This window comes from Rattus rattus, chromosome 12 (assembly GCF_011064425.1).
Source record: "Rattus rattus isolate New Zealand chromosome 12, Rrattus_CSIRO_v1, whole genome shotgun sequence".
Classification (NCBI taxonomy): domain Eukaryota; kingdom Metazoa; phylum Chordata; class Mammalia; order Rodentia; family Muridae; genus Rattus; species Rattus rattus.
In genome coordinates, this window is record NC_046165.1 from 59529512 (window position 1) to 59555223 (window position 25712).

The following is a 25712-nucleotide window of genomic DNA, read 5'->3' on the forward strand; positions in this document are numbered from 1 at the left end:
ATTGCATTTGGTTCTACTCTAAGTCTCTGGGTTATCCAGCTTCTGGTTCCTGGTTATCTAGGCAATGTCAGGCTTGGGCTCCCTCTTGTGGCATGGGCCTCAAATTAGACCACTCATTGGTTGGATACTCCTACGTGTTCTGCTCCACCATAGCACATTTATTGGGCAGGATAGATGGAAGGTTTCATGGCTAGGTTGGTGTCCCAGTCCCACCACTGGAAGCCTTGCCTGGTTACAAAAGATGTTCAGGCTCAATATCCTCTATTAGTAGGAGTCCTTGTCAGAGTCTCTCTCGGAGATTGCAGAGGGTTTCAGTGGCACTAAGTTAACATATCACCCCACAAATGCCTTCCTTTTCCAGTTGTCTCTCCCAGTACTCTCTCCCTCTGCCCTCATACCTGATCCCTTCTTTTCCCATTCTGACTTGTCCGCGGTCTATCTGCAAAATCTGTTCTATTTCCTCTTCCCGGGAGATCCGTGTTTGCCCCCTCGAGCCCTCCCTCTTACTTAGCCTCTTTGGGTCTGTAGATTGTAGCATGATTATCAATTACCTTCTAACTAATATCCACTTATAAGTAAGTACACACCATGTTTGTCTTTCTGGATCTGAGTTACCTCACTCAGGATGATTTCTTCTGTTCCATCTATTTGCCTGTAAATTTCATGCTGTCATTTTTCTTAAACTGATGAGTAATATTTCTACATTTTCTTTATTCATTCTTCAGTTTAGGAACATCTACGCTGTTTCCAATTTCTGGCTATTTTGAATAAGTTCACTGTGAACATAGTTGAATAAGTGTCCTTGTGGTATAATGGAGCATTCTTTGGGTAAATGCCCAAAAGTGGAATAGCTGGATCTTGAAATAGATTGATTCCCTTTTTTGTGAGGAACTAGAACACTGATTTCCATAGTGGCTTTACAAATTTGCACTTCACCAGCAATGGAGGAGTGTTCTCCTTGCTCCACATCCTTGCCAGCCTGAACTGTCACTTGTGTTATTGATCTTAGCTATTCTAACAACTGTAATTTGGAATCTCAAAGTAGTTTTGATCTGCATTTTCCTGGTGGCTAAGGATGTTGAACATTTCTTTTAAGTGGTTTTCAGCCATTTGAGATTTTTTAATTAAGAATTCTTTGTTAAGATCTGTACCCTATTTTTAAATTGGATTGTTTGATTTGTTGATGTCTAGTTTCCAGAGTTGTTGTTGGTTGGTTTTGTTTTGTTCTTTAGACAGGGTTTTTCTGTATAGCCCTGACTGTCCTGGAACTCACTCCGTACCAGGCCAGGCTGGCTTTATACTCAGAGATCCTCCTGCCTCTGCTTCCCAAGTGCTGAGATTAAAGACGTGCACCACCACTACCAGCTGCATTCTTTACAATTTTAGATATTTGCCTTCTATCAGATGTGGAGTTGGTGAAAATCTTTTCCCTTTCTGTAGGCTGCCATTTTGTCCTATTGATGGTGTCCTTGGTCTTACAGAAGCTTTTCAGTCTCATGAGGACCCATTTATTAATTAATCTTCATGCCTGTGTGCTTGGTGTTCTGTGTAGGAAGTTGTTTCCCATGCCAGTGTGTTCAAAGCTATTACTCCCCACTTTTCCCTGCTAGCAGGTTCAGTGTATCTGGTCTGTGTTGAGGTCTTTGGTCCACTTGGACTTGACTTTTGAGCAGTGGTAAATATGGTTCTATTTGCATTCTTCTGCAGTCAGCATCCAGTTGTACCAGCACTGTTTGTTGAAGATGCTTTCTTTTTTCCATTTTGTATTTCTGGCTCCTTTATCAAAAATCAGTTGTCCAGAGGTATGTGGGTTTATGTCTGGGTCTTCTATTTGATTACATTGATCAGTGTGTCTGTTTTTATGCCAATACTATTTGGTTTCTATTACTTTATTTCTGTAATACTTCTAGGAGTCAGGGATGGTGATAGAGGCAGAAGTGCTTTTATAGTTCAGGATGTTTTCATCCTTGACTTTCTATTCTTCCATTTGAAGTCCTTTCAAAGTCTATAAAGAAGTGTTGGAATTTCGATGGGGATTGTGTTTTATCTGTTGATTGCTTTCGGTAGGATGGCCATTTTTACTATGTTAAGTCTACTGATCATGAGCATGAGAGATTTTTCCATCTTCTGTTATCTTCCTCAATTTTTCTTCAAAGGCTTGAAATTTTTATAATACAAGTCTTTCACTTGATTGGTTAGGAGTTACCCCAAGGTATTTTATATTACTTGTAGCTATTGTGAAGGGTATTGTTTCCTTGATTTCTTTCTTAGTCCATTTGTATATACGAAAGCTACTGATTTGTTTGTTTATTTAATCTTGTATCTAGTCACATTACTGAAGGGGTTTATCAGCTGTAGGAGTTGCCTGGTAAATTTTTCAGGTCTTTTATTGTATATTATCTGAAAATATCAATACTTTGACTTCTTCATTTCTGATTTGTATTCCCTTGACCTCCTTCGTTTGTTTTATTGCTCTTGCTAGAACTTCAAGTACTATATTGAATAGATATGGAGAGAATAGACAGATTGGTCTTATCCCTATTTGAGTTGAATTGCTTTTAGTTTCTCTGGATTTCATTTGATATTGTCTATGGGCTTGCCGTAATTACCCTTATTATATTTAGGTATGTACCTTGTATTCCTTATCTCTCCAAGACATTTTTTTTTCTTTTTTTCAGAGCTGGGAACCGAACCCAGGGCCTTGCGCTTGCTAGGCAAGCGCTCTACCACTGAGCTAAATCCCCAACCCCTCTCCAAGACTTTTATCCTGAAGAAGTGTTGGATTTTTGTCAAAGGGTTTTTCAACATCTAATGAGATGGTGGACTTGTGTTTTTTTGTTTTTTGTTTTTTTTCTTTCATTTTGTTTATATAGTGAGTTACAGTAACTGATTTTTCTTATGTTGAATCATCCCTGATTCTCTAGGATGAAGTCTAATTGGTCATTGTAGATGATCTTTTTGAAGTGTTCTTAGATTCAGTTTGGGATTTTTATTTTTTTTATTTTTTTTGAGTTTTTGTTTGTTGTTTGTTTTTTGTTGTTGATGTTGTTGTTGTTGTTGTTCTTTACATTCTATCTTCATAAGGGAAATTGGTCTGTAGTTCTCTTTCTTAGTTGAATCTTTTTGTGATTTGGGTATCAGGGTCACTATGGCTTCATAAAATAAATTTGTCATTGTTCCTTCCATTTCTATTGTGAAATAATTTGAGGAGTATTTTTCCTATTTTGGAAGTCTGTAGAATTCTGTGCTAAAACTGTCCTGCACTGGGCTTTTTTTTTTTTTTTTTTTTTTTTTTTTTTTTTGATTGGGAGACTTTTAATTGTTGCTTCTATTTCCTTAGGGGTTATAGGTCTTTTAAGTTGTTTATATGACCTTTACTTAACTTTGGCAAGTGGTATCTATAAAGAAAATTATTCATTTCTTTTAGATTTTTCAATTTTGTAGAGAATAGGTGTCAGGAGCCATAATAGGACAAGCTAATAGCTAGTAGGTGATTTTTCTGTGATGGTCTGCTTCTGATTATAATATAGTCTGCGGCAGATTCACTCTTAGTAGGCAAGGCTGTAGGAGAATTCATTTGGGAGAGATTCCTGCTATTAATATGCTTTCCTGCTATTATTAAACATATATAACAATCATTAAGTAATAGCCTGCCCCTTTGAGCAGATCTCTGCAGATCTACGAAGATGTACTATCTCGTAGTCATGCTACATAGACAAATAGATGACTTCTTTAGTCCTAATGATGATTCTGTAGGAATTCCTAAAAATTATATCATATATATTATATCCTAAAATTAAGCTCTTTTACAGTGACTATCCTTTTCTGATAGTCAAAACTGCAATGAGAACTCTGCCAGTCTCCCATGTGTCACCAGTTAACTGCCTCTTAAAGAGTAACCAGACTTTCCCCTACTCAGAGCACATTCCAAGAGGTTGTAAAACAATTAACCAAAGGTCATAAAAAGGGAACTAACGATTTATTATAGGTGCTAGGACAGAAGATAAAATATTGACTGGGTTTATCTATATAAAATTTCACTAATAACTTAGTTATGATTTTAAACCTTCAGTGAACCTATGGATCTGTGATAGATGATGGATGTTTAGCCAGATAATTACTCCTAATGCATATGCATGTAAACATTCTCTGCTGTAAAGTTCTATTTCAATTTATGATTTGATTTTGTGTGTGAACTTGTGATGAACTTTTTAACATGTGACCATGTATTCTGAAAGATATATAAGTAATGAGGACAAAGAAATGAGAAGGAAGAGGGAGAAGAATTCCCTTTCCCCACTTAGAATTTATCCCTTACTCCACTTAAGATCTATCTGTTTTTCCCCTTAGATAGCTTTCATAGGAAACTGTTTTACAACTTAGTAATAAACTCTATAATCACTTTTCAAAGTGTCCCTTTTTCTTCCTGTGACTTAGGACTAGCAGGCCAAGAAAGTTAGAGCTGCTTAGTTCCTGCTGAGGTAGACCGAAGGCCACATTACTTAATTGCCTGCTGTTCAGCTGCAGGTGTCAACCACCTCAACCAGCAGCTTTTCTCTCTGGGAAGAGCAAGAAGGAAAGAGCAAGACAGTGTTTAGGACTTTTAGAAGTTATCATCAGTATTTCAGTACAGTGAGAGAGCTAAAATGTCAGGAGGCCTTCAGACTTTAAAGCCACAATAGAGCCCTACTCTGTGCCCCTCAGCACTACCCTCTCTGGGGTGGGGAGGATCCCAGCATTTTGGTTTTTAAAGTATGTAATGCCTTGGATTTCCTTGGTATCTGTTGATATGTTCTACCTTTCGTTTCTGATTTTGTTAATTTGGATATTCTCTCTATGTATTTTAGTTAGTTTAGATACTGAACAGTTTGTCTATCTTATTGATTTTTACAAAGCAAACAAACAAAACAAAACCCAACTCATTGACTCTTTGTATTGTTCTCTGTTTCTATTGTATTGATTTCAGCTCTAGGTCTGATAATTTGCTGCCGCCTACTCCTCTTGTGTTTTGTTGTTGTTGTTGTTGTTGTTGTTGTAGAGTTGTCAGGTGTGCTGGGAGATTGTTAGTTGAGGTCTCACTAATTTCTTTATGTAGGCATGTAGTCCTATGAACTTTCCTCTAGGCACCACTATCATTATGTCCCATAAGTGTGTGTATGTTGTGTATTCACTTTCATTCTAGAATTCTAGAAAGTCTTTAATTTCTTTCTTTTATTTCTATCTTGAATCAGTTTTCATTTGTAAGGGTCTGAAAATCACTGAAGGAAGACCCAGACTCAGATAGTATGCAAAGACAATGAATGTTTATTCTGCAGAAACATCTAGCATACAAGGGTTACCATTGTTCAGAATGGCAGCCCAAATAGAGACATTCGAGTCCCTTTTATAATAGGACTGCTTAATTGCTTCTGAGATAACAGTAGTCTTCTAAAACTTAGGGCACATTCCAAGGGGTTACAGAAACTAGTAACCAAAGGTTATAAAGAAGATATACACCATAGGACCCCAGGTACAAAAACAAGAGATAAGATATTGACTGGGTTTATCTAAACAAAACTTCAAGGACAGCTTAGTTACAGTCTTATTCCATGACCCTGCAAGCTTGTAACAAATGGTGAAAGGTAAGCCAGAAAAATTGCTTCTAGTATATATGCACATAGGTATTCTCTTTTATAACTTCTTAGTCAATTTATGACTGAATTTATATGCAGACTTGCAGTGAACTTTTTACCATGTGAACACCTGCCCTGAGAGTCCTACAAGTACTGAGAACAAAGGGCAGAGATAAAGTCCCTCTCTCCTTTTCTCCCCATACTTTAATTTAGAGCTCCCAAATTCTTGCAGGCTGCTTTCTCTAGCCTTCTGCTGTGTCACTTTGAGGTGCTAACCAGACGCTGCAACTTCCAGCCTGAAAGTGACTCAGTCAGATGGATTAGCTGAAAGAGCAAGTACCTTACTTAGCAAGTGGCTTGTGACCTAATTTCTGGGTGGAGATAAAATGGAATATGAAAAATGAACTTCTCACACTTGGTAGAAAGTTGTTCAGCTTCCATGAGTTTGTATGCTTTCTGTAGTTTCTGTTGTTGTGGTTGAAATCTAGCTTTAATCCATTGTATAGTCTAATATGTGCAGGAGGGTATTTCAATTTTTCTGTATTGTTGAGGCTTGCTTTGTGGCCCAGAATATAGTCACTTTTGGAGAATGTTCTTTGAGATACTGAGACAAATGTATATTAATTTGTATTTGGGTGAAATGTTCTGTAGATATCTGTTAGGTCCATTTGGTTTATAATGTCTGTTAGCTCCAGTATTTCTCTGTTTAATTTTTGTCTAGATAACCTGTCCATTGATGAGAGTGGTGTATTGAAGTCTTCCATTATCAGTTTGTGAGGGTCAGTGTTTGATTTAAGCTTTAGTAATGTTTCTTTTACAGTGCCCTTGCATTTGGGGTGTAGATGTTGAGAATTGAAACATCATCTTAGTGAAGTTTTCCTTTGATGAGTATGAAGTGTCTTTTCCTGTCTCTTAACTAATTTTGGTTTGAAGTCTCTATTTTGTTAAACATTAGACTGGCCAACACCAGCTTACCTTGTAAGTCCATTTGCTGGAAAGTCTTTTTCCAACCCTTTACTCTGGGATAACATCATCATTGATGTTAAGGTGTATTTCTTATACTCAGCAGAAGGATGGGGTTTTTTTCTTATGAGTTTTGTTATTCTGTGTTTTTTTTTTAAATTGGAGAATTGAGTTTATTGATATTGAAAGATATAAATGTCCAGTAATTGTTAACTTCTATTATTTTTGTTGGCATTGTCATTCACACCCACACGCATGCATGCATGCACGCACGCACATATACAATGGGTTTGCTTGTTGTGTGAGATTATTTCCTGTACATGGGTATGGTTAACCTCCTTGGGTTGGAGTTTTCCTTATAATACATTCTGTAGGGCTGACTTTGTAAATAGATATTGTTTGAATTTGATTTTATCATGGAATATCTTGTTTTCTTCATCTATAGTAATGGAAAGTTTTGCTAGTTCTAGTCTGCATCTGTGGTCTCAGAGTCCAGGTCATGCTGGCTTTTGGAGTCTCCATTGAGAGGTTGGTTGTAATTCTGATAGGTCTGTTTTTATATGATACTTGTTCTTTTTCCTTGCAGCTTTTAGTGTTTTAGTATTTTCCTCTGTTCAGTATGTTTAGTGTTTTGATTATTATATGGCAAGGGGAATTTATTTTCAAGTCCAATCTGTTTTGTATTCTATATGCTTCTTGTATCTTTATAGGCATTTCCTTTTTTATGTTAGAAAATTTTTCTTCTATGATTTTGTTAAAAATATTTTCTGAGTCTTTGAGCTAGGATTCTTCTATTTTTCTTTTTTCTTTCTTTCTTTTCTTTTCTTTTTTTTTTTTTTTTAAAGGTTTGGTTTTTTCTTATTTTTCCCGATTTCCTAGGTGTTTTGGGTCAAGAATTTTTTAGACTTAATACTTTCATTGTTCAATGTATCTATTTCTTCTATGGTATCTTCAATGCCTAAGATTTATGCCTCCACCTCTTTTGGCGAAGTTTGCCTCTATAGTTCGTGTTCACTTATCTAGATTTTTTCATTGCCAGAATTCCCTCTACTTGTGTTTTCTTTATTTCTCCTACTTCCATTTTCAGGAACAGTTTTTTTTCTCCTTTAACTGTACCCCCTCTCCAACCCACCCCCCTTGGCCTTCTTTATGGGATTTATTCATTTCCTCCAATTTTTTGTTTGTCTTTTCCTGGATTTCTTTAAGGAATGTATTAATTTTCTCTTTAAGGACTTCTATTTTCTTCATAAACTTGGTTTTAAATTCCTTTCCTTGTGCTTCAGGTGTATTGGAATATTCAGAGCTTGCTACAGTAGGCTACCTGGGCTCTGGTGGGGAGATACTGCGTTGGCTGTTGTTGATTGTGTTATTTACACTGGCCTCTAGGCAGCTGGGTGTGAGGTCCTGGTGCTGATTTCTGAGAATGTCTTTGTTGGATTGGTATTTTGTTCCTTGGTTTGTTTTTCTCTGATCTTCTAGCCAGTATGACCTGTGGTTGAGCAGGTGCTACTGCTCAAGTTGGGGGCTGGAACACTGTGATGATGAAAGGTTGGGGATAGGGGATATGTATGGTTAGGGTACACTGATAGAGTTGTGAAGGGGAATCCATAGGAGGGCAGCTTACCTAGAGTTCTGGTGGCCAACATTACCTGTGGGTGAGGAGTCCTTGAATATAGTGCTTTTTATCTGTTCTGTCAGCTTCTGTCTTCTTTTGTAGTGTTTAATTCATTAAGATCTAATGTAATTAGGATAAGCATGACTTATATTTACCGTGTTCTCTGTATATTTGGTGCCTTTTTAGTTTTTATTGCTTCGTCCTTTTGGATACTTTCTAGTATCCAAGTTGTAATCCCTTATTTGTTGATATAGTTTGAATTGTTCTTTTGACATTTGCACTAAGGATTACTATTGACATGTTAGTGCATAATAATCTAGCCCAGATTAATATCAACTTAATTTCAAAACAACTTTGCTCTTACACAGCTTCATTTTTCATATTTTGTGATGTTGTCACACACGTTGCATATTAATTAATGCATGTGTTCATTAGGATACAGTATGTAATTGTTGCGTTACACTTGCCTTTTCAACAAATTAGCACAAGGTACTTATGGACTACAGCATACCTTTGCTCTTCTATTTACGCACGTAGCTTCTTTCTTGTCTGTGTCAGTTTGCTGTCACTTGCTCTGCCACAGCAGCAGCAGCAGGAGGGTGTGACAGAGCAAAGCTGCTCACCTCACAGAGCCTGGAAGCAGGGAGACCAGAGGACTGGGGACATGTATCTTTTAGTGTGTACTCTTAGAGACTCCAGTCTTCCGAGTAGGCCTGACCACTCAGAAGCCATCATTTGTGGCCATTTTGGGATGCACCCCATAGCACCCCTCCCTTTTCTGTCTTCAGTGTATTCCAGCTCCTGTCTAATGTCCTTTCATTATACTCTAGGAAGTCCTCATTTCAGAGACTCCCTGTGGTACTGCCTTGTATTCCTCAGGCAGTGTCCTAAGTGTCCTCCTCATGGCTTCTCTGAGGAACCTACTCTCAGCCCTAGTGAGCTCACTTTGTACATAATCCTTCTTTTCCCTCTTTTACTTTCACTTCTTTGATTTTAAAGTGTTTTTATTACAGTTTTGTTTAGTTTGTGTGCATGGGTGGAGGCACATGTATGTATACTGTTGCTCATGGGTGAAGCACATGTATGTATGCTGTTGCTCATGGGTAGAGGCACATGTATGTATGCTGTTTCTCATGGGTGAAGCACATGTATGTATGCTGTTGCTCATGGGTGGAGAGCACATGTATGTATGCTGTTGCTCATGGGTGAAGCACATGTATGTATGCTGTTGCTCATGGGTGGAGAGCAGAAGGCAGCTCATGGGTATTGGTCTATCCTTCCACCATGGGATCCCATGGATTGAACTCAAGATGTCCAACTTGGCAGCACTTTTATGTGCTGAGACCTCTCACCAGTCCTGTTTTGTGGAGAGAGGTATTGATTTATGGTGCTTGTAGGTGTGAATTTTTAGGTTAACATACATGAAGATCATTAGGCACCTAAAAATGTTAAGATTTTTCATCACACTGTGTGATTTTAATCATTATTTTCTCAAGTTCTTGTGTATTCACTTACCTCCTGAGAGTCTCACCTGGTTGGTGTGTGTCTATAAAGCTTGCTCCATGGCACTCCTTCCCCATGTGCTATCTCAGTTGACCTTTGCATCGGTGGTGAGTGCTTCTGCCACTTCTTATTTGCTGTGGAACCCTGTCAGTAAAATTTTTATTTCATTTATACTTCTCTACTCCAAAATGTCTGTCTAGTTCTTCCATATAGTAGTCTCTGTTGATAGTTTTTATAGGATAAACCATTTTTCTTATCCTTTTCTGTAGTTCTTTTGACTGTTCCTATCTATGTCAAATAAGTCCACCATCCCCGTGTCTGTCAGGATGCTTTGTTCTGTGGTTGTGTTTGTTATGTTGTGTTGTTTGGTTCTTGAATTGACTGCAGGCAGTGTCTTACTCTGTAGCCTAAGCTGGCTTTGAACTCTCAATACGCTTTCTCCCTCAGCCTCCTGAGTGCTGGGATTAGGGCTGAGTCACCGTGACCAACTTCAGAGTCACTTTTTATTGACTCTTCTTTTTAAACACATATTTACTTCCAGTGTGTGTGTGTGTGGGGGTGATGGTGATGATGGTGATGATGGTGATGATGGTGATGGTGGTGATGATAATTTACACCCTCATGGAGTCCTGGCATTGGATCCCTGGAATTGGAGTTCCAGATGATTGTGAGCTGCTGTTAGGTGCTGCGTGGTGAGCCCTTAATAATGTGCACAGCCTTGAAAAGGGTGATTTTGAGCATGTTTGGTGGTGCCTTTAGGACACACCACGTTGTCTTGCTTTCTTTCCTTTCACAGAGGCGTGTCATGGGTAGAGATTCTTGCTGTACCCTTTCCATTCCCTTTACTGCAGCCGAACAGATCCTGAAGGAACAGTGACCCCAATTTATCTCTGTAACATTGTCCTCCAGGCATGAAACTGGGACACAGACCCTCAAGTAGATAAGGCCTGGCTAACACAACACCATTCAACTTGTACTAGTAAGAACTCCATGGTGAGATAGTGCCAATAAGAGTGAAGCCAAAAATTCGAAATTTATGTATTGACTGAAAACAGAACCAAGAAGGAACAGGAAGAGAGCTATGTTTTGAGTCACACCATGATCATACACATACACATTTTTCAAAACTCATTGTATACATAGGAGTTTGCCCTTTGTAGAATATACATCAGTTTACTACAAACATACAGGGCTTCAAAGTCAGAAAACTGGGGAATGGGAAAATCTTGAATCCATTTAAACCTAGCCCCGAGTAAGTTATAGTAGAAACTCTGGGTCAGGGCAGAAAGAGAATGCTGATTAAAGATCAGAAGTTAATGTGAAGACTACAGGAAAGACAGAGGTCCCAGAGCCAACATGTGTGGCTTAGTCATCTGTTGCTGCATAAAGTTGTATCCCAGAATTTATTAGCATCTTGAAATATAAGCCTCTAGTATTCCAGACAATATATATCAGAAATGCAGAAGCAGCTTAGCTAGGCTATTTAAGCTTTAGCTTAAAAATCGAATCTAACACCGTCTTCCAGCCTCCGTGAACACCAGGCACACACATGTGGACATACATCATTCATACACACAATAAAAATCTAAAATGTCTTTAAAAAGAAAGAGTCAATAAAAAGCCACCATAAAGTTGGCATGGCTACTCAGCCCTAATCCTAGCACTTGGGAGGCTGAGAGAGAAAGAGTTCTAAGAGTTCAAAGCCAGCTTAGACTACAGAGTGAGACACTGCCTGCAATTAATCAAAAAGCAGACAACACAAGATAGCAAACACAGCAGCAGAAAGAAGTGTCCTTACAGAACATAGCTACAGGTCTCATGAAGTCACTGTCCCCTGGGTTAAGTGAGGAATTAGATGTACAGTGTGCAAGATGGAGAAAAGTCCCTTACTATGTGTTGAAACCTAACTGTATGCTCTTTAAAAGCTTATGTGTTACCTGTATTGGGAAGGCTTTATGCATCCATACGGAACAAACAAGAATGATTCTAAGGTATGAGAAAGTGGAGAAGCATTTTCCTGTGTATGTTTGACATACTTGGATTTTTATAGAAAATGATTTTGTTTTAGCTTAAACATTGAATCATTAGCTCCATAGTGACACACACCTACAATGTGGCCCTCAAAAGCACTGAAGTAGGACGCTTACGTGTGGGGGACAAGCTTAGTGGGGGACGCATAGTGGCTTCCAGGTCAGCCAGGGCTATCTAGTGAGACTGGCTCAGATAGACCCAAACATGACTAAACATGTCTCTGGCTGCAGCAGGAAGTTGCTGAAGGATGTGCACTGGTCCGATTTACGAAGAGCATTCATAAGGGTTTACAGTTTGTGGTTCTGAGATGGCCTGTTTGTGTCATCAGAGTTGTTACAGTTGTTCAGGTAAAAGAGGCTAAGATTCCAGAGCACAGGAATGATGACTAGATTTGGTAAAAATGTAAGCGTTAGGGGGAGAGTGGGGGAGAGTGGGGGAGAGGTTAAAGTGATCTAGCTCCTACAGGAAGACAAGCAGATGAAGGCGAGGATAATGGACTAGGCTTACTGTGTTGGCCGATGAGAAATTCCCATTAAAGTTGCTTAGCCAGTGGTTTCCAAGAACAGGCTGTGCCCTGAGAGTCTCTTGCATTTACATGACATTTTAAATCATTGTTGATAATTAATGATGATCAAAGAGAGAGGCTTAAATATGGAATCCCAGCAGTCACTAATGAGTAGGACGCTAACATAGCACCTGGAGCCCACATGATGCTCTGGAGGAGCTGTGTCCCTCCTTCCAGGGCTGGTGACGTGTGAGAGCCAGTGAGTTGTGACAAGAGACAAGGCATGGAGAGGGAGCCAGCGTCCGGTGTTAAGATGTAGAATGCTGTTCTAGTTGGGAGCCCTCTAGTGGGGGAAGCGTGGTGTCTCCAGAGAGCCAGTGAAGTCTGTAGTCGTGGGCATTATGAAGGGGGCCAGCGACTGCTTCCAACCCCTTTGGGCACTTTCTCACTGGAAAGAAATTAAGCAGCGCTTAGTTTTAGTCAGTGATTTTCTTCCACAGCAGGGAAGGGACTGTCAGGAATTTTCTCCCAAGGGAAGTAGCAGAGCTGACAGACAGTGCAAAGACACTGCTAGGACCTGACTGCCAAGACCCACAGAGCTTCCAGAGCAGCCAGGGTTGTGGGTCAAGGACCCCAGAGGAAAATCATTTCCGAGTGTGACATTTGCTGTTTATTCGTCTGTCTCGCAATGCCTCTTCTGGAAAATGGCTGGGTTAACTGGTTCATTTTCTGCATTTACTGTCTGAATCCAAGGTGAGTCAGGATGACAACCTGTATCACTTGCTCCTCCCTTTGTACTTATTACATTCATAATTACACAGAGAGAACAATGTGTGATGACATATCTTTAAGTCAGTCACATGCTTACCTCAGAGTAAAATTGCAGACAAAAGGCAGAAGTAGACTTAGTTTTATAAGTCTTCATTCACCATTAATCGCACTGTTTCTAAAAGAACGAACAGAAACTAAAATATTCAGTGTCAAAAGCCAGACATTAAAACATTTATGGAAAAATTGAGAAAGTTTTAGTGGTAGAAATTCAGGAAATTTTTACAATTTTAGACTTATAGTATGTGTCTGTAAGCTTTTGATATATATATATAAAAATGTAATACAGGGCATATGAAATTATATATTCATAAAGTATATACTTTATATATCTAGAGCATCTTTATATATGTATATGTATATATATGTTTTGAATTTTAAAAATTTGTGGGGATCTTTTTAAATTTTAAATATGTACAGTAGGTGACAACTCAGTGACTTTTCCAAAGTCTAGATACCCACATTACCACCTTCCATCATCAGTACAGAACATCACTGGCCACCACATAAACCTTCATCCTCAACCTTTGCTTTCTGGAATGGGTACCAGTATGCTGATTTATATCCCTATATATAGTATAGTGTATGGCTTTTGTGTGTGCTTGGCTTTTGGGAAGCAGCATTATTTCTGTGAAGTCTGCCCATGTGGGTACATATACTACTAGTTTATCCTCTTCCTGTTGCTATGGGTACATAAACTACTAATTCATCCTCTTCCTGTTGCTATGGCAGTCTGCAGCAGAAGACAGATATCATTATGCATTCTGCATTTGATGGCCATTTAGGCTTTGGAACAGGGGAATTCTCTGGGTAATGCTCACGTATGAGTCTTCTTGTGCATGTCTTTGTGTATGTTTGTGCTGGATAAGGAATTACTCCTGTGGTCTGTATACCCAAAGTTCAGTGTTTATGGATCCTGCCTATTTGTTTCTGAAAATAGCCCTGTTGTATGTGAATCCTATGTTCTTGTTAATACTAAGTATTAATGGGTTATTGATGTTAGATTAGTTTTGGGAGTTTTGTAGCTTTTTAAATATATTAAATTTAGCCAGGCTGTGGTGTCCCGTACGTACCTTTAGTCCCAGCACTCGGGAGGCAGGGGCAGGTACATCTCTTGAGTTCAAGTCCAGGCTGCTCTACCTCGTAAATTTCAAGAAAGCCAGAGTCACACAGACAAAACCTTTTCTCAAAAATAAACACTATAACAAAACAAAACAAACAGAAAATGTAAATGCATGTCAGTTTTTTTATAAAAATATACTGTAACTTGATGTCCTCTTGATGGGCTTTTGCTCCCTGCTACACAGCATGGATAGCTCTCATAGCCAATGGGCTCCATGTGTTCTATTGTGAGGGTGATTTAATATTGGAAAAAACTGACAGATCTCAGACATACTTTTTCTTAATATATTTTTAAACGTCCCTGTTTTTTATCTATGTGGTAACAGCAGGAAAATCCAAATAGATTTTGATTTCATGTGCTGAATGACCATTTCTTCATTCTTATTTTAGAGTAGTATTAAAAAGAAACTGTGATGTCTAAAACTAGATTTTGGTTACAATGTTGCCAACCACAGCTGATGTAATTCTTTAGAATAATCGGCATTCTCGTCTGACGAGTGCACAGAGCAGAGCTTCCAGGACCTGCATCACACAGACCTTCTACCACTGGGGACGCCTGGGACTTACTTAGGGACGTCTTTAAAAAGAGAACCAGACTCTGAGAAAGAGAAGGCATTGGACTAGTGAGATGGCTTAGTGGGTAAAGGCACCTGACACCACGCCTGACATCCTGTTCCAGTTCCTGAAACCCAAGTTGTCCTCTGACCTTGTGCACTGGACACACACACACACACACACACACACACACACACACACACACACACACATTAAGAAGAAAAGTAAACATTTTTAGTCAGAGAACTTTCTATCATAGTCTTTCTTTCAGCTCCTCCTGCCATGTTTTCTCTTGTCATCTTCTAATAGGAGTTGCTGAGTTTCTGAAACCCTGATGCCTTGTGTTTGTTTAGTTAATATGTGATGATGTCATGGTAGCCCTGCCTTCTGTTGAGTACACTAGGTTTACACAGCTGCTTGTACAGTAGTGTTTGGTGTAGCCCACAGTGGCTATCTTTAGAGCAGTGATTCTCAACCTTCCTATTGCTGCAACCCTTAATATACGGTTCTTCATGTTGTGTTGCCCCCCAACCATAAAATTATTTTGTTTCTACTTCATAACTTTGCTACCATTATGAATCATAATGTAAATATATCTGATATGTGACTTCCAAAGGGACAAGATTTCTTTGTGTAGCCCTGGCTATCCCATAACTCTCTCTGTAGATTAGATTGACCTCAAACCCAAGAGATCTGCCTGCTTCAGGCTGCTGAGTGCTGGGATTAAAGGTGTGTACCACCACTGCCTGGCATGTGTTAGAGGCTTTAAGATGTAAACCCTTTATCATAGTTAAATGATATTTTGGAAATGCCTTGTTTATTTTTTCCTGATTTCTCTGCTTTTGCATATTGGGATTTTAAGAATATAATGACCAGAGTGAGTGTGTGATTCTTGAAAGTGTTGAAACATTCTTTTGACTTTCATATGTGCAAGTCATCCACATCTCTAAGTAATGGCTGGCAAGAAATGATTAGTAATAGCACAGAACTACTACTGTGTAGTCTGTTCTGTTTGGAAAGGAAAGTCAACTCTAGAAACCGGGTTTGTTTGTTTTTTTCTCATTTACTGGGCTTTCTTCAGAGGTCATGTTGCCTGCCAACTCCTGCTTCTCTTTACTAATGGAGATGTGTCTAAAATGCTTAAATGAATTAGTTAGAAATCGTAACGATGACAGTATTTTCAATGACCCTTTTTTTTCCGAGCCCCTAAATCTTTTTATTAGTGTTATGAATGAGAAATAAAACTTGTTGACTAGGTATTTCCCTCTCAAAAGATCTGTTAAAGCATCTCATGTTCTTACAGCAGCTGTGGAGTGTTATCTGACAAGTAATGTTACGTGGTGTCTTCTCGTTATCTCCATGTTTAGAGTCTCAGCTTAAAGATTCATTTTAGAAGACACTATAATATCCTTGTTGATAGAATGTTTGATTTCTTATAGGTCACTTTTGCACGTCAGTGTGGTCAGTCTAGTGTCAACTTACAGCTTCTCACACAGTCAAGTTAATAAGTATCAAGTAACTAAAACCAGCAGAACCCTCCTTAACTTGTCTATGATTTCAGTGTCCCACCAAGAGCTGTTTTTCTTCCTCTGTAGGGATCAGTCAGAGTCGAATCTCTCACTGGCTGCTGCAGCAGGGATCAGATCTGAGTGAGCAGAAGAAGAGAGCATTCTACAGATGGTATCAACTTGAAAAGACAAACCCTGGTATGTATCCTTTTTGTTTATTGTGCCGAAAGGAAAAGGCATAATTTTGTCAGTGTATGCTAATTTGTTCAGAAAACTCGCTTCACACATTAGTATTTTCCTTTGTGCCTGTATGTAGGCAAGTGGGAGGCCCTGGTGTGATTACTGTTGAGGTTTCTGCTTCTGAGGGGCTTACCTCTTCCTCTCAGCTGTCTCTGGGTTTCCAGGTTAGGGGATTTTCCAAGGCACAGTTGGAAGAATGGTCATGACATCAGTGGCTGGCCCTTTTTCCTTCAACTGCCAGTGTACAAATAAAATTGTATCTTTTTTTTTTCACATTTTTTAGAAAAGCATTATGTTAATTGGCATGCATTTAATTTTTTTTTTAGAGTTCATACTGTACCATTCCAATCTCTTCTTCTAAATGCTTTTGTGTTTTTAATGCTTGTGACATGGGCAATAAATATATTTTAGAGTTGTAAGGTGAAGCCGTTCACATAGCTCCTGGGAGCAACACTAGATTGGAAAATAGGATGAAAACTTATGAGAAAAGATCATGAGTCTTGGTGTGTGGAGTTGCCAAGAATAGGCAACATTATTCCAAGATACTTGTAACAAGTGATAGACCAAGAAAAATATGAAGTCAGGAAAATATCTGTCTCGGGCCACACAGTGCAGAGACTTTGACATTAGTGTAACATTTACCATCAGATACCTTCTGCAGCACCACTGCATAAAGCCCGCAGACACATCAGGTGAGGTCTTATGGGCAGCAGCCTTGACCCTGAGCATAAATACACACAACTGCATTCCAATGCCTTTGTGAGGGTTGGTTGGTTTGTTTGCTTTTCTCAACCCAAAAGGCCCGGGGAAGACAAAACAAAATAGTAACAATCTGTACAAAAAAAATTTGTAGACTCCACTCTCTATTTTCTCTTTTAAAGTGTTACAGATATACATACATTTAAAAAGACTAATAAGATATCCAGCTATTTTCAGTTAATTTTCTTAGATACAAAAACTGTGAACATTTTTGCTGTTCACTAATCATTTTTAAGATTTATTTGTGTGCACTGTCCTAATAATGAGGGTAGCTTCCTATGAAATCACAGTCTCCATTATTATGTCAAAGAAAACGAGTGCCTCCACCATTATCTAGGCCTTTATTGCATTTCTCTGTTATAAAAATGTCTTGTATATCTCACTATCTGTCTCTTTCCCCTCAATCCACTCTCTCCCTCTCTGTCTTTTAATAAGTAGTATCTGGTTTAGGTCAGCAAATTAGAATGTTTCCCCAGATTCTTAAATTGCCCAAGCTTCCCCCCCCCCCCCATTTTATATGAGTGTTCTGTCCTCAGACACCAGAAGAGGGCATCAGATCCCATTACAGATGGTTGTGAGCCACCATGTGGTTGCTGAGAATTGAACTCTGGATCTCTGGAAGAGCAGCCAGTGTTTTTAACTGATGACCAATCTCTCCAGCCCAAATTTTTTATTTTTTAATGATAAAAACTTTTAAAGTCCCTTTGTCTTATAGAATGTCCCACACTGTAGATATTTCCAAACAGACTTACTCTTCTTTTTTTTTTTTTTTTTTTTTTTTTTTTTTTGAGCTGGGGACCAACCCAGGGCCTTCGTTTGCTAGGCAAGCGCTCTACCACTGAGCTAAATCCCCAACCCCAGACTTACTCTTAAAGGACTCAGATCGAATGTTTTTGTTAGAAATGGTACATAGACTTTTTTGTTTTTTTAGGGATCCCTGTCATAATGACATCAATTTACATTGAGATACAACAAAAATAAAGTGGACTGATAGAGCAGTGTGTGGTAGGTATAAGGAAATATTGAGCAGTATGAGTACAATTTTGCTGTGTATTTTTCTCAATGAAACACTAGGTGAAATAGTAAGAAGTCTGTGTACCATGTGTCATAAAGCATGTCAAGTGGTGGCACTGCTCATTTCTATACGCAATGGCGCTGTTAGGGTGGAGACGATCTTTCCTTTGCGTTTTAAGTAGTCTATGTGCCTAGCTCTGCTCCAAGGTGAGTACTCAGTCCTGTGTTAGGCAGTCTCAGCATTCCTTGAGGATCCTTGCTCTATCAGTTCTTCCAGTCACCTACCATTCCTTCAGTGTTTATCAGCTGACTTTTTTGTAGAACAAAGAGCTTTCACATTTGCTATAGTGTCTAAAAGCATAAACAGATCTCTTGAGAAAATGCCTGTATTCTGCTGCTGTTACATGTTCCAAGGCAACACCATCCCAGAGGAAATGTAGTGCAGTGCAGATGCCATGTGGGTTTATATTTTCTAGCAGCCACATTTCAGAAAGAAGCTGAAATTCATAGTAATGATATGGTAGCACCCGTCACTTCAGTGTTTAATTTTCATTTTGAAAATTGAGAGGTGACCACTCCCTGTTGATTTCTGTTTTATTCTTTAGAAATAGGTATGTATTTTACACTTACAACACAGTTTCCAACCAGCTATATTTCAAGTGTTCAGTTGTCTGGTACTTCCTTATGAGACCAGCACAATTCTACAATATTCTTGAAGCAGTATGTCAGACATGATGCTAAGTAATCTCCCAAAGATGAGTTTCCTTCTCCTGTGACTCATCTCAAAGCCAGTAATTCACAGCAGTGCTAGCTAGACTGAGAAGGAGAAAAACGTGCTGTGTGGTGTGCTTCACAGAGACACACGGGCTGATAGCCAGGGTTCAGCTAGCTACGTGAGGAACTGTTCCTGAGGATTTGGTACCTAGGACAGAACTTGCATAGAGACTGATGGTTGTTGAGCTGAATTCCTACACTGGGGTATTAATGCTTTGCTCCAGCCTGGGGCAGAGTGAAAGCTGTTGATAATCCATTAGGAACAGGAAAGAGAACTGCAGCAGCATTTCTAGGCTCACTGAGGACTCCTACTAAGATCTAGCTTGCAACCTGGGAATGATTTTACTTTTGTTTTTAATCTTACTTCCCAATTACATGTATCCAAGAACCTGAACTAGGTCCACCCAGCAATGAAGGAGTTGGAATGTAGGATACCCAATGGGAAACACAAGGAAAGACTAACAGGCTGACTGGGAGCAGCCCTCTGTGCACAGGTAGTCTCTCTTGTAGAGGATGAGTGCCCCTGTGTGCATACATTGGCTTCTCATTGAAGTTACATCGCTGCCTCCTGTTTAAAAGCCCGGTCTATACTCATTTTCCTCCACTTTTCTCTGTGTTATATTTTACAAGCAGAAGAAAAAAGGGAAGTTGGTAAGTGTCAAATGGTAGTTCTGTTGTATTTAAAATAGTTGAATCTTATCCATCAGTATTTAAGTTTTTTCTTTCTTTTCACCTTTAATCTAAGAGGTAATGTGGCATAGGATTCTGGATGTGTCAGTGCGTCTTGACTGACTTTAAAACAGCCTTTGATTTTGTCTGAAGAATGGTGGTGTTTCTTCTTCTATGGGTGCTTTGGAGTTGCTATAATCTTTGAATACTGTGTGCACCTAAGGTTCTCTCCTCTGCCTGTTAAATAGTTTCTTTTTTTTTTTTTTTTTTTTTTTTGGAGCTGGGGACCGAACCCAGGGCCTTGCGCTTGCTAAGCAAGTGCTCTACCACTGGGCCAAATCCCCAACTGTTAAATGGTTTCTTAGAGCGTCTTATGTTCTACTCTGCAAGTCAGTAGAATTACCTCATCGAGAAGTGGCTAAGTTTTCTACAAGAAAATATCGTAGAATATTGTAGTTATTTATAATATGTTTTGTGTGGATTATATTGCATGTACTGAAACAGCATACAGAAGTTTAAAATGTAAGATATGAAACAATGTATACTATATTACTATTGGTACCTGAGGAGTGCAAGGAGCGCGTGCATGCATGTGCGCGTGCAGTTTAGATTTCTGTAAGAATAGAAGCTGTTGGGAATCCTAGCTTAGGAACAGGTAAGAACATCTCTGAAGAGGGATGCTGTTGGTAAGGGGAGATGGAGAAAGACTTAATTATTTAACCTCTGGACTGTTTGTTTGTTTGTTTGTTTGTTTGTTTGTTTTGCAGTGCTTGGGATCAAATCCAAGACTTTGTGCATGCAAGGCAGGCATTTTACCATTGAGTGATGGCCCTTTTGTGGCTTCCTGAATTTTAAACACTGTAATCTGTGTTTGAAAATACATATAATGTGTTCTGAAAGGAAGGAAGGAAGGAGGGAGAGGGAGAATAGATGTAAAAGTTAATTTTGTTCATATTAAGATACCAAGAGAAGAGGGCCACAATTCCTGAGGTGTGGTCCCGCAGCTTGCCTGAAGTAGTTTATAGGAAATCAGCCGTGGGTGGGTTTATTTACCCTTTCCTGTTGAGCAGACAGGTCATCAGGAGAAATGTAAATAGTGTCATGTTGTCGCATACACTTTGAGAGAAAATGTAAAATTAAGGCAAACTGCAGAATAGAAAGCTGACTTTTCTCTGCTGTAGAGATGCCTGGCAAACAAGTCAGCTGTGTTTGTGGATTCTTCCCTTACATTAAATGACTTCTGGTCGCATTTCTCTGGTTAAATTCCACTTTCGGCTTCCTGCCTCTTGATCCATTTCAAGGTTTTATAAGGTCTCTCCTTTACAAGGTTCTCTACATAAATTCAGCAAGGGAAAGTGGAGTTACTTTATTGATAATCCAAAATCTATAGATACAATATAATTCTCTGATAAACAGACCCATCAGAATTTCCCAGCACATCCCAAAGCCTGCTAAGTCTTATAAATAAAGCAAGTTTATGGAAACTAATCATATGGACTTGATCTTGTTTCTTATCACAACATTTACAAGAAAATGCCTGTTTTCCTAAAGAACCAAGTGCTAAACTCAGCGTGATGTGAGAAAAATCCCTATTTTAATTCAAATTAAGCTCCAAAGTCTTCTCTTGTCTGATTCAACCATTACTGCAGCAGGCAGGATTTGCTGGGCACCTACAGGCTCATGACACTGATCTGCAGACTTTACATTAAACTGAGTCAGGTGGGAGGCTTGTGTGTAGTGCACATGAAGTCTGTGTGCAGATCAGAGGAAACACCTATCCTCATATAGCATGCTCTGGGAAACATGCATGACGTTGGAGAAGATCAGAAGCCGTTTTCTGTTCCTGTGGGTAGTGCTAACAACCTTCCTTTACTAGCTGATCAGTAGGGCCTCAACTAATTCTAACCCTGTACATGAGATAATCTGCAGAAGAACACTCATTAAAGACCTGTTAGCACATTAGAAAAGCAAGTTGGTTTTTTTTCTCACGAGTTTAGATTTGCCAAAACAAAGAACAAAATTGTGTTTTAGTGTGAACTCGTGTATAATGTGGAGAAGGCAACCAGCCCGGAAGTCCTGTGTTGCTGCAGGGAAGTTTTTAGGCTTATCCTCATTGTTCCCACAGTCTAGTTTCTTTGCATTGGTCCTGTCAGAGTCCTAAATTGTGTAATTATCCTATTCTTGTAGAATTCACTGTCTGTATAAATCAAAACAACATAGACTGGGCTTTCTAGAAGAAATCTGTATTCATTCAAAGAGCTTCATGTGCTATTTTTTCAAGTGTGTCTGTGTTTGTGTGTGGGGATGGATATACATGTATGTGGGCACCTGGAGGTTCAAGGTTGTTGATGTCAAGAATCACCCACAATCTCTCCTCTACCTTACTCATGGAGTCAAGGTCTCTCGGACAATCTAGAGCTCACAGATACAGCTAGTCTTGCTACCTGGCTTGCTTTGGGGATCCCCAACTCCACATTTCCAGGCTGGGTTACAGGCAGCTAGCTAGCTTACCTGGTTCTGTGCTATTCTGAGTGACTGCTACATTGATAAAGAAATGGAACAAGAAAAACAACTTCAAAATTAATGTGGTATTTTTAAAATTAAGGATATTTACAGATTCAAAATGAAAATTAAAATTCAATTTTAGCTTTTGGTACATAAACAGTCTATTTCTTTCAAGGTCACCAGGTCACTACTTTATTCTCTTGGGGTTTTATCCTCCCTTTTTCTTACTTTTTTTCCTTCCTTTCTGATCAACTTTATTTTAATCTAAATTCCTTTCTTACAGGAAGTCTAGACAATGCAGAATATTTTTTTAAATGATCAATATTGTTAACAATAAGTCCCAATACCAAAAAGGAGCTTCTGTTGTGTACTGGCTGTCCATTTCCTTCAGCCTCTTCGGAGTCTGCTCTCTGTTAGTTTGCATGCCTGGAACGACACTGCCTGCCTGAGAGAGTGCGCTACAGTTCTAGCAGCCCACTCACTTATTCTGTTCTCTCCCCCATTCCCTCAGCTCTCAGACTCTCCATCCCTTCACCAGGGCAAATGTGGGGTAAGAGAACCCATGGCCTTTTCTATTCTATTTCTGCCTTCATCTTGACCCGCTATGATGTTAGTTAGCCTAGTTGTTTTGGACATTTTCTTTTGGAACAAAATTTGTCTACTTTTAAATAGGTAGATTGTTATCCTAGATTCTTACTGTGTGCTGTAATCCTTGCTTGCTCTGGTAAAAATAGAAAAGACTTCGAACTAGGGTCTGGTTATTTTGATAACAGAAATGTATTTATTTTTTTATTGATTTATTTGTATGAGTGTTTTGCCAGTATGTATTTCTGTGCACCATTTGCAAGTCTGGTGCCTACAGAGGCCAGAAGAGACCATCAGATCCCCTGGAACTGAAATTACGGTTGTGAGCTGCCAGGAAGGATCTGGAAATTAAACCTGTGTGCCCTGGAAGACCAACCAGGACTCCTAACTGCTGAGTCCCTGAGCCCCTTTCATAAACCCACTGACCATAATATAAAAAACTCCAACTCACTGATGAAAATTGAAGAGATTTAAACCTGCTGGGCTTAATACAAAAGATTCACACCCATCAGCTGCATGGAAAGGCTCACAAACTTAAGTATCATAATTAGGATTTTAAAAATGCTGTAAACAAAGATACAGCACACGGCAAATGAAAAAAATGATTACAGTGGTGCAACTAATAATCAATGTTGGATCTCCACTCAGTTAAAATCTAAAGCTCAATAGAAAAAGAAACTAACACAAGTCAGAGTAACAGTAACAGGCTAGGATCAGACAATGTGCTCATGTTTACTATTAGTATTTTATCTTAAAGGGATTTTTTCCTGCCAAATTGGTGCATTTAGATAATTACTACGCTTAGTGTTTGGGGGAATATAATGAAATAACAACTGGTCCTGGTTGTGATACAAACCATGCCACATTTTTGAGGCTTAGCACAACAAAGATTTATTTCCTGTTTCTATAGATCAGAAATCCAGGAGAAACATCATGAGCTTTTAGTTAAGCCATCAGTCAGGGCTGCAGTCACTGGAACTGGATGTTCCACATGCTAGGCCATTCACATGGAGGCTGGCTATCCATATGGCCAGAGACAGCAGTTCCTCAAGGACCCCAGCATCCATTCTCACCCCAGCATCACTCCTCCCTTGAGCAAGTGATCTGAAAAAGAAACCACAGAGAGATGCCCTGTTGTTTCAGTTCTGGAGGAGACCTGCTTTCACTGTCACCTACTGTTGATCACAGTCTAGCCATGAGTACAGAATGGGAAAGCACGACACAAAGGCACAGCTGCTGGGAAGCAAGGGAGGACCCGTAGAGCCCTTGGAGCCTGGCTGCCAACATGCCCTTGCTGGGACCGTGTGTCTGGGCATTTATTTCTCTCTGTAAAATGGGTGTAGAAGCATCCACGTGATGTATATATTAATATGATTAAATGGGAGGTGACCTAAGTGTACAAGGGAGCTTCTCCCTCCACTGTCAGCCCTCAGGTAGAACGGCAGAAGCACCTAGAGATTCCTCTCAGCCTTTCTACATTGTTAACACGTGCAGTTGAGTTAACTTCCTAAAGGACAGCTAAACCAGCATCCAAGGAGAGCCACATATAGGGTACAAAGCTCCCCGTGGTCTAGCTTTGGACTTTGCCATAGGACCTGCCCAGGACTACTGCGTGGCGTATTGTGAAGCTTCATCTTCTGACCTGCCCTGGGCAGGTTTGCTTGTGAGAGATGACGCTGTAAGTCAGCAATACAGATAAAAACTAACTGTTATACTCCGTTTACTTTGAATATAAAAATTAATGAAATTTGAGTATGGACTGGCTGTATAATATCTGGGGGGAGGTAGGAAAATTAAAGATGAGGTAAATCTGAGATATTTTACTTGCCATTTGAAGAAGAGATTTACTAATAAGGGAGAAACAGAAAGTTAATATGTTTGAAAAGGACAATCTAGGCTTAAACCATTGGTCTCCATCCAAGAAAATACAAATAAAGATGTTGCCTTTAGGAAGAATAGGATTTAGCTAGGCCCACATTTTACATACTTGTAGTTCCAGCTACTTGGGATCCTAAAGCAGGAGGAACCATTGAGATCAGGAGTTAAAGGCTAACCTAAGCTACATAGTACGACCCTGTCTCAGAAAGGGTTTGGGTGGAAGGAGGAGGCAAGAGGGGGTGGAATATATGTGTATTAAAATAGAGACGTTGTCCACGGTGTTACCTGGCGATATTGATAGAAAACAGTTCCTACCATGAGGGAACATGTATACATTGTGTGAGAGTAACATGTATTCACATGTACATAAACCCCTTGAATTCTAACCTGCCTTTCCAGGACATTTTAGTAAGAGTTTTGGTTCATCAGATAGTGAAGCATGCCCATACTTCCAATACCTAAGAGGTGGAGGCAAGAGTTCTGGGCTGTCTTACTCCTTGTCCCGACAGAAAGAAAAAGAGTTCACATTAAACTAAAGTCAGAGGGAACGTCCCGAAGATGCTAATCAGAAGAGGGGTATAACTGTAATTATGTTTGGGAAAGGTGAATTTCTCAGTACACGTAGTAAAAGGAGGCAGAGCTCTCTGGGGAAGCATGCCAGTCTCTGTTCAGATCTGTGAGCCAAGTCCATGCAAGCCTGAGACAATGTGGCTTCTCTGGTTTGAGTCTAGTCTCAAATCTAGAACAAGCCACAGAAAAAGACATGTGGTAGATCAAGAATTAGTGAATTATAACTGGTTGAAGCTATTTGAGAAAAGCAGGTTTACATTAGTGAACTTTCTCAGATCAAAGTTGTTATAGTTGAGATGAAAGAATATGGGATTGTTAGCAGGTAATAGACCTACAGAGACTGGATCCTGCTCACTGAAGGCTTCTGAAATGCCATCTTCTTTTCTTCACTGCTGTATTATATGACAGAGTCTCGTGGAGCTGAGGCTAGTCTTAGTAACTTGGGTCCTGCTGCCTCTGACCTGCAAGTGGTAGGA

General features: G+C 39.4%; 1 protein-coding gene across 13 annotated transcripts in view; it reads left to right on the plus strand.

Annotated features, from left to right (window-relative positions):
* Positions 1–25712, plus strand: part of Hmbox1 (homeobox containing 1) — a 132227-nt gene that overhangs the window by 68588 nt on the left and 37927 nt on the right. For all 13 annotated transcript variants that reach the window (XM_032917938.1, XM_032917937.1, XM_032917936.1 and 10 more), the window contains exon 5: positions 16330–16440. In XM_032917938.1, coding sequence (XP_032773829.1) covers positions 16330–16440 — 111 coding nt within the window. The remainder of the gene's footprint in view (positions 1–16329; positions 16441–25712) is intronic.